The 12450-nt window shown below is 51.7% G+C and overlaps 1 protein-coding gene across 5 annotated transcripts; it reads left to right on the top strand.

Annotated features, from left to right (window-relative positions):
• Positions 1-275: 275 nt before the first annotated feature.
• On the top strand, positions 276-11693 carry Polm (DNA polymerase mu). Of its 5 annotated transcripts, none has more exons than XM_050141298.1 (11): positions 496-1267; positions 2279-2459; positions 2786-2884; positions 3019-3189; positions 3854-3925; positions 7097-7217; positions 8712-8844; positions 8992-9094; positions 9195-9437; positions 9520-9603; positions 10083-11693. In XM_050141298.1, exons 1-11 carry the CDS (start codon positions 1080-1082, stop codon positions 10167-10169), a joined length of 1482 nt encoding a protein of 493 aa, XP_049997255.1. In that variant the 5' UTR covers positions 496-1079; the 3' UTR covers positions 10170-11693. The 5 variants fall into 5 exon arrangements, with proteins under 5 accessions (XP_049997259.1, XP_049997258.1, XP_049997255.1 ...); XM_050141299.1 differs by having other exon boundaries at positions 1126-1976; XM_050141300.1 differs by having other exon boundaries at positions 1138-1267; positions 2284-2459.
• Positions 11694-12450: the final 757 nt, after the last annotated feature.

Here is a 12450-nt window from a genome sequence, read left to right as displayed (position 1 = left end):
ACAATATTCTGTCTATGTGTATGGCCGCAGGCCAGAAGAGGGCACCAGATCTCATTACAGATGGTTGTGAGCCACCATGTGATTGCTGGGAATTGAACTCAGAACCTCTGGAAGAGCAGACTTAACCTCTGAGTCATCTCTCCAACCCAAGCACATACATCTTTAAAAAAAAAAAAAAAGTTTAGGGACCAGAGAAATGACTTGGCAGTTACTCTTGCAGATGACCTGAGTTAGGTTCCCAGCATTCAAAGGGGCAGCAGCTCACAACTACCCTTAACTCCAGTTCTAGGGATCTGACATTCTTCTCACTCAGTAGGCACCAGGCATGCACGCGTTGAACAGCCACACATGCAAGCAAAACACGTACACACATAAAATAAAGATAAATAAGTCTAATAAATAATTTTTAAATAAAAAACTCGAGTTTCTGCCCTTTTAGTTTTGGTTTCTTTTCGGATTTAAATGTTTGCTCCATCTGGATTTACTTGATGTTAAGCAATGACGGAGGGGGCCAATTTCTATTTTTCCAAGTGGACGGCCAGCTGTCCCTGTGCCGTTAGATTGGAAAACTTCACACTCCACCAGCTCGCAGACTACGAAACTGCACTCCTCCGCACACACAGTGGCTGCAAAGCAGGCGCCGCGTCACCAGCAGAGGCAGCCGGTGCCGGCTAAACCGAGGCACCGCCCTTGGGGGTGTGGGGGGGCGTTGTAAGAAAAAAGGAAAGGTGAAGACCCCGCCCCCAGAGAAAACAAGGCCCGCCCACTCGAAGGCTAAAGCCCCGCCCACAAGCCCAGGCCCTCTCCTCTAAGGTCTGCGAAGCCAATGGGGCTGTCCCAGAGAGCAAGTCAAACATCCGGCGAGTCCTCGGGCGTTATTTGCATAGAGGCGGGGCCTCAGGGGTGGAGCCCAAGCCATTTCAGAGCGCGCCTCATTTGCATAGAGTCCTCCACCTCCCGCCGCGGAGCAGGCACTACTTCCTCTCCTCGCAAGCTTCCTCGCTGTCCTTCCGCCTTCTCTCCCGACCGCGGTTTCCTCGGTTCTGCCGCCTTCCGTGCCTCCTGAGTTCCGTGTGCAGATGCTTCCCAAGCGGCGGCGAGTGCGGACCGAGTCCCCACACCGCGCTGTAGCTTCCTCCGCGCCGCCGCCGGCGCGCTTCCCGGGTGTGGCCATCTACCTGGCCGAGCCGCGCATGGGCCGCAGTCGCCGGGCCTTCCTCACGCGCCTGGCGCGGTCCAAAGGCTTCCGCATCCTAGATGCCTACAGGTGTGCGGCTCCCGCGAGGGCCCGGTGTTGGTGGGATGCCAGCCTCGAAGGGAGGCTGCTATATAAGCCGGTCCCCCTACCCCTCCACCCCGTGTATGGACCCACCGTGGCCCAGGGCGGGAGATGATTCACCTGCGGCTTTGGGTTCTAAGCCAGCCCTGGCACTTCGCGGTTGCGGTACCTTCCTCCAGCTCGGGAGTTCCTCGGTTTGAAAGGGTGCCATCTCATGTCAGAGGCTTCTTAAGACTTACAAGGAAAAGTAGTTAGCCTATTTGCTAGCTGCTCGCCCTCCCATTACGTCCTGAGTTTGCGGAAGTCACCAACCAGCTCCAGTAGAGAACATGCCCAGGGCAATGGTGTAACTGTGCGATTGAGACTAATAAAGAAACTTGGAACCTGTGCCCCTCTGGCTGGCTAACTTGTTTGCACCCCCCTCCCAATAACGAAACATTACTAAAGGCGCCAGTAAAGAGTGGAGAAAACAGCTTGGGTTGCACACAGTTCTACATTTTTACAACAGCCTGACAAGATCTCCAATGTAAAGGAAATTCAGAGAGACGGCACTTTCCCTGCAGCAAGAATTTGCCTACTGGGGTTTGAACAAATAGAGCAAGACTCTTGTGTCTGTATTTAAATCTTAGCAGAGCAGGATGCCTGCCTGTGATCCTGGTGCAGGAGTGCTGGAGTTCAGGCCAGCCTGTCCTCCACAGTAAGTCTCCAAACAGTCAGCACTGAGATCAGAACCACCTGGCCCTGGTCCCTACAGCAGGCCTTTCCCTGCGGCAGAGGGTGGCAGACAAGTTAACAAGTCAAACTGGCTTGTGAGTGTGGCTGTGCTAAGAACCCTGTGGGAGAGTGAAGATGTGGTCGTTCATCAAGGAGGGCTGGGAAGGCTTTCCAGAGGAAAGGGTGTTTGAAGAATGCAGGGCAGTCACTGTGCAAGAGCCAAGGCTTAGGATAAGGGCGGGCAGAACTGCAGGGGCCCTAGGTTTCATTCTGCTCTTCCCCCAGCTCAGAGGTGACGCATGTGGTGATGGAGCAGACCTCAGCCAAGGAGGCCACCTGCTGGCAGAAGAATATGGCTGCTCATCACCCAGGCGGCCCCCAGCCAGTTCTGCTGGACATCAGCTGGTTTACAGAGAGCATGGCAGCTGGGCAGCCTGTCCCTGAGGAGGTCCGGCACCGCCTGGAGGTGAGCTAGTGAGGGACTGGCTCAGCTGGGACAGATGACACAGTAGCAGTGCCTCTGACCTCAGGAGGAGGTGGGGAGTGACTATTCTGACCAGTTGGGACATACCTACTTCCAGTGTATTGAAGTGTGTCTTCCTTAGTACTTGGGATGAACCGAGCTGGCAGGAACCTATCTTTGGGATGCTCTAGAGCCAGGCTGCTAGGAGACAGGAGACAAGCTCCCTTGCTTCTGAGACCTCAGTCCTCAGCTCACATATACAGAGCTGAGGGATAGAGTCCATGCCAGTCCTGCAGCTTCACGATGACCTGTGCCTTACCCTTTTGCAGATAGCGGAACCCAAGAAGGAGCCCCCAGGCTCAGTGATGATGCCAACTTATGCCTGTCAACGTCCCACGCCTCTTACACACCACAATACTATCCTCTCAGTAAGCCCCATCTATGAGCCGATCCCCGCCTCAGAAAGTGGGTGGTATGGGTAGAGCTGGTTGGTAGCTAAAAGGCTGAGGCAAAGTCCCATGCCCACCTTGTACCTTAACCAAGCCCCCCCCCCCCCCCGCAGGAGGCTCTGGAGACGCTGGCAGAGGCAGCAGGTTTTGAAGGCAATGAGGGCCGTCTCCTCTCCTTCTGCAGAGCAGCCTCGGTACTCAAGTCCCTTCCCTGGCCTGTCACATCCATGAGCCAGCTGCAGGGGCTGCCCCACCTTGGAGGACATTCCTCTAGAGTAATCCAGGTAGGTGCTTGTCATACTGAGTGGGTGAGTGTGTGGAGTGGGGAGTCCTGGGCCTGGTGGAACAGCAGGATACTGTGAACAGGTGGTTCATAGCCCAGTCTGGAAATAGCAGCATGCACACAGACACTGCCTTGCGGCCACAGTAAACTGTCTTCACAGATCCTGGTATGGGAGTTGTTCCCCTACCTCCGGGTAGATGAGTAGACTCAGTGGAGGTTGCGGCTGGCATTGGCGTCATTGTTAGCAGGCTCAGGGTGTCTGGGGTATTGTAAGAGAGAACTCTGAAATGTTTTTTGAGGACCCAACATTGGACAAGCCTTTTGGATACTTTTCTTTCAAGAACCCGCAGTAGCAAAAGCCACTTTTAGATGAAGTCATACATATTTCTAAAGGTAAATATTGGTATACCCTGGAACTCATATGAGGAAGGAGCCATACCACAGATTCCATTGACTGTAATAACTCCAGCCCTGGAGACCTTTGTGGCTGGAGCCCCTGCCATCCCAGCTGTGCCCTGCAGCTTTGGTTACCTCCTGGGGTTCAGTTTCCATTTCCAAGTTCTACTGTGGTGTCCCTGACACCATAGAGCCCTCCCCTTTCTTCAGGGTATGGGAGGAACTGCCGGATCTTCAGGCTGAGCGCTTTGTTTTGTCTCCTGTCCCAGGAGCTGCTAGAACATGGAACTTGTGAGGAGGTGGAGCAAGTCCGCTGCTCAGAAAGGCACCAGACCATGAAGGTGTGTGTTCGGGGAGGGGACAGCTAGGACCTTGGCAGGGGTGCACACAGCACAATCCACCGTGTGAGCCAGCATCCATCAAAGGCCTTTTTACCCAGCCTTGGGGTCATAGTAGGTCACTAAGACATAGCAGCTAGACTGACACCTGATAGGTGCCACCTGGAGAGCAGGTAGAGGCTGTTTTGAACACAGGGAATTTTCTACATCACTCAGCACCATCTGGTTTTTTTAATGGAATAGTCTTGTGTGTGTTAGAGACCACACTGAGCAAAATGTGTGCAGTAGGGAGGGGGCTGCCACCTTGCAGTGCCCCATCTCCGCAGTCACCGTGTTGTTCTTGGTGTTGTGGGTTTGCCTGTCTCCATGGGACACCTGCACCTGTCTGCTCATTGCTCACCTGATACGGAGGTCACCTGGGTGCTTTACTTTTGTCTGCTCTGACACCTTCTGCCTCCCCCTTTGTAGCTGGAGATTATCAGAGCAGTGGCCTGAGATTTGTGGCCTCCTGGGAGGGTGAGGCTCACGGTGTCGTGGAACACTGCACAGAATACTATCAGTGACAGGGAGGACTTGGAAAAGAGTCCTCCCCAGCCCCCGTGAGGTTTTTCTAGGCGAGAGAGAGAGAGAGATGCATTGGAAGATGTCAGGTATCTCTTCTATATTCTGCCTCCTGGGCACCCCAAAGTCTGAGAAAATATCCATACTAGCAGAAAATTATAGTAGTAATTAGAATTTTTTTCCAGGGTGGGGGCTTGAGACTCTCATATTGAAACTGAGGCTGGCCCCAAACTCAAAGCAAACCTCCTGCCTCTGCTTCCCAAGTGCTGAGATTATATGCATCAGGACCTCCCACTCATAAAAATAAATAACGTAGTTGTTATCTCAGTATTTTACTGGGTTTTTTTTTGTTGTTGTTGTTGTTTTGGGATTTTTTTTTTTCAATACAGGGTTTTACTGTGAGGCCTTGGCTGTTATGGAGTTTGCTCTGTATGCCAGGCTGGCCTTGAACTCACAGAGATCCACCTGCCTCTGAGTGCTGGGATTAAAGTTGTATGACACCACCTATCAGCAGATTTATTTTTTTTTAAATTTTGTTTATTTATTTATTTGGGGAAAGGCACACACCATGGTACACATGGGGGTTAGAGGACAGCTTGCAAGGGTTGGTTCTTTTCTACTAGGTAGGGTCTAGGGATGGAACCAAAACTTCAGCTTTGGCAGCAAATGCCTTACCTGCTGAGTTTCACCAGCCTATGTCTTCCTGTCTGTCTGTCTGTCTATCATCTATCTATCATCTGTTTATCATCTCTCTATCTGTCTGTCTGTCTGTCGATCTATCTATCTATCTTGAGACAATTTTGCTTTGTAATGCAGGCTGGCCTCAGTCTCCTAAGTGGTAGACTTACAAGCAAGTACCACAGTACCCGGAGCTGGTTTGTTTGGTGTTGGCGGCCTGCCTCTTGCTCACACAGCCCAAGCTGGGAAGGATCACACTTTGTAGCCGAGCCCACTCTCCTCTTGCCCTCATCTCCCAGATGCTGAGATACCAGAATGCACTCCCATATTCAAACTATGTCAGATTATTTTTGTAGATCTATTATTGAAATTACATATATACTTGCACGTGTAGATGTGCGTGTGTGTGTGCACACGTTCACTTTAGTATGGGTGAGTGAAGTTGTCAGAGGTGACAGATCCCCTGGAGATATAGGCAGTTGTAGACTCCTGGAATTGAACTCAGGCCCTCTGCAAGAGTAGCACTTGATCTTTTTTGTTTTTGTATTCTTGAGACAGAGTTTTTTTTTTGTGTGTGTAACCCTGGCTGTCCTTGCTCTATACACCAGGGTAGACTTGAACTTAAAGATCCATCTGTCGAGAGTACTTGGTAGCTTGACTGTTTCTGGGTCCCTGTCTGGTCATAAATACCAGATGGAACCAGAGGTTAGTAGCAGAGTTGAGTGCACATCCGAGTCAGGAGTGCCATACTGTGCCCTTGGAATCGGTATGCTCTGTAAGACTTCCTGCGTTCCTTCTTGCTGCTTTCTTGGGATTGGGGTGGGGGGTTGTTTGTTCATTTTTATTCTGGCTTGGTTTTGATCCCACAGAGCAGAGAATATAGTTTGTACCTACCATGGCACAGACATTCAAATAAATAGTACTGATTTGTTTATCTCTGGAAAAAAAAAAAAAAGATCCATCTGCCTCTTGAGCGCTGGGATTAAAGGCATGTGCCTCCACCGCCCAGCTAGTACCAGATTTGCGATGACAGTGGTCTGTCTTACACTGTGAGTTGACAGAGTTAGGGAAAAGAGGACTGAGAAAAGCCCAGGAAGGGCAGCGCTGAGACTGTTCTTCTACAAGACAGCTGTTTTGTTTGTTTGTAATCAGGCTCTTGTTTATAGTTCAAAGCCGCTCTGTAATTCAAGATCTTCCTGTATCTGTCTCCTGAGAGCCGGGATGACAGGCATGCATGGCCATACGTGACCTCCATCCTCCGGACACGTATTTGGTAGTCTCCACAGCTGTGATACATAGCCGCAGAAGGGTTTGGATCATGTATGCAACCTCTACTGTGGTGTGGGCTGTCCTTAGTCTCATTCCAAAATTCCTGGGGAGAGTCTTCATGACTGGCCCAAGGCAGGCAACATGCTTAGTCCAGGACACCATGGGCCACTTGGCATTTGAACGTTTGAGATCAGGTTCTCCACACTTTCTGTGGTAGATGCTAGTCAGGCCTCCAGTGCTCTGTTAAAACCACCCTCTTGGTTCACTCTTCCTTTGGTGTTGCTGTTGAAGAGAACACACAGTAAGTCCCAGCCGCAGTAAGTGGAGGCCTTTTCCTAGTGAACTAAGCACCCGGCGAGCCTGTATACAGGATAACTCTTTTGGTCTGTTGTAAGCTCAGGCCGTGCCTATGCATTAAGGGGACAGACCTCACAAGGGCTGAAGAGAGAGCTCCTTGAAGTTTTCTGGTGCTTGGGCGGCTGAAATATGTTATCCTTAATAGGGCTACTCTTAGGGTATGTGGGTTTAGTCCCCTGTGAGAGTGGTCTGGGTAGACCAGATTCATGGATTTGGTCCTCATCCTGTGTCACTAGGCATGAAGGCAACACTCTCAGGGACATCTTCTGTAGACTTTGTCTTGACTTATCCATCTCTTCTTCCACATAGCTCTTCACCCAAGTCTTTGGGGTTGGTGTGAAGACTGCCAACCGGTGGTACCAGGAAGGACTCCGAACCCTGGATGAGCTCAGAGAGCAGTCCCAGAAACTGACCAAACAGCAGAAAGCAGGTGAACTTCCCAGAGCCGCCTGGACCCAGGAGCTCTGCACAGTGAAGCCCCTGGCTCTGCTGTGGAATGTGCTGACTACCCGAGTGCCGGAGCAGCTGGTGCAGAGGGATCCGGGAGTGATTAGCCGGGTTTCCTATGGTTTTCTCCCTATAGTCCGTGTCTACCATGGCCCTTTCTCCTTGAGTGTTGTCATGGCATTGCCATGGCATCTGGGCCTCATGTTTCCTCCTGTTTGATTTCAGTTGTGTTGGGGACAGCCTTGGTCTGGGCCTGCCTGTCCAATGTGGTGTCTGGGTGTGTGGTTTTGTGGTATAGGTGCCACCACGAGTGGAAATAACATAAACCTTGGGTTTGCTATGCCTGATCTGAGTTCTTTCCTCTATTTAGTAGGTATGTAACCATGGCTTCAAGGCTAACCTCTAAGTCTCGGTTACCTTCTCTGGGAAGCAGAGATACAATAGCATGAATTTCCCAAGTGCCTCTGGAAGCCAGCAGGTGATGAGCAGGCGTTTGGTCTGTGTAGCCTGCCTGATCGCTCTGGTGGTCTTGGCTGGAGACTGCTGAAGGGTGCCATGGCCTGCCAGTGGTCTCCCTGGGTGCTGCTTACTTCACCTCCTAGAGCAGGGTAGACAGGATGGCCGGCAGCATTTACTAAGGGCTTGCTGGATGATGCTAAGCATTGCCATTCCTCATGCTTAAACCTCCTTAACTGAGCACGGAGGGCACAGAGATGCCCCTTTGACAGGCAGGGAGACACGCTGGGCCTAAGGAGAGGTGGCTGGTAGCAGACCCATCGTCGCCACCTCTTTTCACTGCCTTTTGGTTGCCTTTGACTAATGGGGAATCAGAAACCTTAAAAGTGCAGGCTATAGCCGGGCAGTGGTGACACAAGCCTTTAATCCCAGCATTTGGGAGGCAGAGGCAGGTGTTCAATGCCATGGATCTCAGTGAGTTCAAGGGCAACCTGATCTACGAAGCAAGTTCCAGGGCAGCCAGGACTGTTAACACAGAGAAACCCTGTCTCTAAAAACAAAACAAAACAAAAAGTGCCGCTGCATCTTGCCTGTGTCAGCTTCTTTGTCACATGTGGTTCTGTGAAAGATGTTTTTGTTTGTTTTGTTGTTGTGTGGGGAGTGAGCCCTATACGGTGCATGCTAAACTCTCTGCCCCAGCTCTCCGTACATAGCCTTGGCTGGCCTGAAACTGTATAGATAGACCATACTGGTCTCAAATTCACTAGAGTTTTACAAGGTACTATGTTTGTAGGGGAGTTGGGTGCAGGGCACAAGGGATCTTGTTTACTTCAATTGCATGTGAATCTACAGTTATCCCAAAGAAGAATTTAAGTTTAAAAGGAGAAGTGGATCATCTATATGATCTCACTCTGCTCTGGCCCCCACCTTACCCTCTGCCTTTCCCACAGCCACGGGGTTGTGGTGGCTGGTGTGTCCTGAGGGTGGGCTCCATGAGAAAGACAGGCTGTGCTGCCCACAGGGCTCCAGTACTACCAGGACCTGAGCACCCCAGTTGGGCGAGCCGATGCCGAGGCTCTGCAGCAGTTGGTGGAGGCGGCCGTGAGTCAGACTCTGCCTGGAGCCACTGTCACGCTGACTGGTGGTTTCCGGAGGTAAGGGGGCCCACCGTACCTTCTGAGTATGCACCAGGCTCCTCCCTAAGATAGGGACTGGAGTTGTGAATGCCGAGGTGGCCTTTCCACTTACTGTAAGGGACATTACTTTGTGCCGAGGCCAGAGAATCAAACTTTCTCTTTCAGGGGGAAGTTACAAGGTCATGATGTAGACTTCCTGATCACTCACCCTGAAGAAGGCCAGGAAGTGGGGCTGCTACCCAGAATGATAAGCCACCTACAGAGCCAGGTGAGGCCTCCAGTGCCCTGCACAGGAGTGACCACTGACCAGCCTTCTACCCTCCCAGAACCATGGTAGCACCCGGCCACACTTGCCTCCCCTCTCGCAGGGACTGGTCCTGTATCACCAGCACCATCGCAGCCACTTAGACTCTGCCCATCTCCTGCGTCAGAACTACAACATGGACGCTTTTGAGAGGACTTTCTGCATCTTGTCCTTGCCCCAACCCACACACACAGCTTTAGAGGGGCCCCTACATCCCTGTCCAACCTGGAAAGCTGTGAGGGTAGATCTTGTGGTCACCCCCAACAGCCAGTTCCCCTTCGCTCTTCTTGGTTGGACTGGCTCCCAGGTAGGTCATGTGTTCCTTGGGGGTCTGGGCCTGGGGTGGCCCAGCCCTGCTAAAGGCAATTGTCCTCCCCATCTCTCCCCAGCTTTTTGAGCGGGAGCTGCGGCGTTTCAGTCGGCAAGAGAAGGGGCTGTGGCTGAACAGCCATGGGCTGTTTGATCCTGAACAGGTAGGTTGCCAGGAACTAGGGTTAAAAACAGCTCCCATAACCTGAATCCTGGTTCGCAATCTCAAATATGCTGTACACTGCCATGTAGTATGACGTGATCCCAACTGCACTGTGCATTAACATGGCCTGGTCCCAGCCGTGCATGGGAGCATGGCCTGGCTCCAGCTCTGCTGCATGGGAGCTTGGCCTGGCTCCAGCTCTGCTGCATGGGAGCATGGCCTGGCTCCAGCTCTGCTGCATGGGAGCTTGGCCTAGCTCCAGCTCTGCTGCATGGGAGCATGGCCTGGCTCCAGCTCTGCTGCATGGGAGCTTGGCCTAGCTCCAGCTCTGCTGCATGGAAGCTTAGCCTGGCTCCAGCTCTGCTGCATGGTAGCTTGGCCTGGCTCCAGCTCTGCTGCATGGGAGCTTGGCCTGGCTCCAGCTCTGCTGTATGCAGTTATGGAATAGGCCCCAGCAACTAACCCTCTTGTTCCTTGCAGAAGACATTTTTTCATGCAACTTCTGAGGAAGACATTTTCAGACTCCTGGGTCTCAAGTACCTTCCTCCAGAGCAGAGAAACGCCTGATCCTGCCCGCTGGCCGCCACACCCACCCACAAAAATGAGGGGTTTCCTCATGTTTGACCAGGGATGTTTCTAGACAGAAGGTGGACTGCCACCCCATGGCCTTGCCTGTGCTAATGGAATTTTCAGCTGCGGGCACATTGGCAAGATGTGGCCTTGAGTCAGCTTTCAGCCTCGCACTCATCAGAGTCAGGGGCTCTGAGCAGTCCGTACATCATGGAACTATGGCCGTCTGATGTCTTGCTTCTGGTCCTGGTATGAGCATTTGGTCTATCCAGCCGTGGCTGCCGTCTACAGCAGGGTACCCTGTTCGATGTGCTAGAAAAGAGACACGTGTCCCTGCCCCGTTCTTGAGCTGATATAGGAAATATAATTTATGGCTGTGAGGTGTTACACAGAGCAAGAATCCTGACTGAGGGCTATGCCGCCATGTCTAGAGGAAGAAGTGACCTAGGAAGGAAACCTCCTGTGCTGGGGCTGTCTGGCACCACCACCCACAGAGCTGGGAGCCAGACTTCATTAGCAGCACAGCCCCAGAGTTAGCACCCACATTCCTCCTCTTCCACTCCTCCATACTCCAGCCTGAGCTGAGCCAGGCCTGCCCACCCACAGTCTCCTGTGCATCCACAGTCCCAGCAGTGACGTCTGGGAGGGCTGGTTCCTCAGACAGACAGTGCAGCCCAGCCTGGCAGCGGTACTGAACACCAGCAAGATCAGTGGGCAGCAACCGAGGGCTCTCGCCCTCCTGACTCGTGAGGTGCAGGCTCCCCTGTCCTATCTTTTCCGACAGCCCTGCAGCAGTCCCAGACCTGTAGTCCTCACGCAGGTCCTGTGGCTCTGGCATTTCTGTCGTCTCTTCCAGTGTCAGCTGTGTTCCTCTAGTTCAGTCTCCCCCCACTTTCCCAGTTCACCGCCCGTCCCTGTGTGCAGACCCTGTGTGACCAACCACGTCACCTTCTCTGAGGCAGACATACTGAAGTGCTCTCTAGTTCCTCATCCCCAGGCACCTCTGGCTCAAAAGGCCCTCACCCACTGTCCTAGTGCCCACTCTCGCTGCCTTCTTCAGGGCCTGACAGAGAAGAGCCTCCTAGATCAACCACGGCATTAGCAAGCGTTTTAAAGATTACCATTCAATAAAGTGCATTCTTACGGCGTATGAGCAAGGCTTACCCCAACTCATGCATTTGGCTTCGTCCCTACAAATAGGTCACAGATGTGCAGCTAGACTTTGTGTCAGCCATTGTTGGTCTGGGTTAGCAAATGCTCTTGGGGCCCCTGCAGTGTTACATGTATCAAACTTAGTACTCCAGCTGCTACACGTTGTGAGCATTCCACTGTCCACTCAGGTCCTGAAGGTTTACACTGGCTTTATGACTGTGACTAGGACTGCAGTGGGCATGCATGTAAGTGTATCTGAACAGTTGCTGGGGTAACATACCCCCGGGACATTGCTGTGCTTGGATTTCTTGTTTCCTGTTCCGTGAGTTTTCCCCTTCTAATAAATAAAATATAATTGTTTTATCCTTAGCTAGCCTAGTTATTTCAACATTGCCACCCCTTAATTCTAGACTTGTGGATCCTGGCTATGGGAGAAACCATACCATATATATGGGATTTTAACTCAAAGCCTAAACTGTCTTCTGGAGAATCCTGTCCCAGCCCTCCAAACTGCTGCCCCCTAGTAACTGTGTCTTCAAAAGACTGTTCCAGGGGGCTGGAGAGATGGCTCGGAGGTTAAGAGCACTGACTGCTCTTCCAGAGGTCCTGAGTTCAATTCCCAGCAACCACATGGTGGCTTACAACCATCTGTAATGAGACCTGGCGCCCCCCCTTCTGGCATGCGGGCACACATGGAAGGAATGCTGTACACATAATAAATAAATAAATCTTTAAAAAAAAAGACTGTTCCATCTTTCTATCAGGTCAGCTGCTTCAGGATGGTGGAGAACATAGTAAGACCAGTGGGTTCCATGGTTATGGCCACTGTCACACTTCTTTAGCTGTGAAGCTCCTTGGTCAGAAGCAATACCATGATGGTGGAGAAGGCATTCTGTAAGTCCACAGATGGTAGTTTTATGACAGGAAGCATGATGTGCAGGAAGGCAAACCCGTAACCAGAATAAGTATCTACTCCATAATTCACAGAACCATCAGTAAAGCAGGCCCTGCTCTCTTCCTTAGCAGATCTGGTACAGCCCATGAGGCTATAGGTGCATGCTCAGCAGCAGACTGCATTGTATTGGGATAGAAGCCATTTGGACGACTTCTTCATGTAACTCCTAAC

The sequence above is a fragment of the Alexandromys fortis genome, unplaced genomic scaffold (genome assembly GCF_014885135.2).
Source record: "Alexandromys fortis isolate MF-2015 unplaced genomic scaffold, M_Fortis_MF-2015_v1.1 scaffold_7, whole genome shotgun sequence".
NCBI classification, from domain to species: domain Eukaryota; kingdom Metazoa; phylum Chordata; class Mammalia; order Rodentia; family Cricetidae; genus Alexandromys; species Alexandromys fortis.
This window is presented reverse-complemented; position numbering and strand designations above follow the sequence as displayed.

Bases quoted from the DNA above. Each gene is read 5' to 3' on its own strand.
- Polm (XM_050141298.1), top strand. From the start codon at position 1,080: ATGCTTCCCAAGCGGCGGCGAGTGCGGACCGAGTCCCCACACCGCGCT. The intron at 3,190-3,853 runs GTAGGTGCTTGT...CTCCTGTCCCAG, and splicing joins ATTCCTCTAGAGTAATCCAG to GAGCTGCTAGAACATGGAAC. The intron at 8,845-8,991 runs GTAAGGGGGCCC...TTTCTCTTTCAG, and splicing joins CTGACTGGTGGTTTCCGGAG to GGGGAAGTTACAAGGTCATG.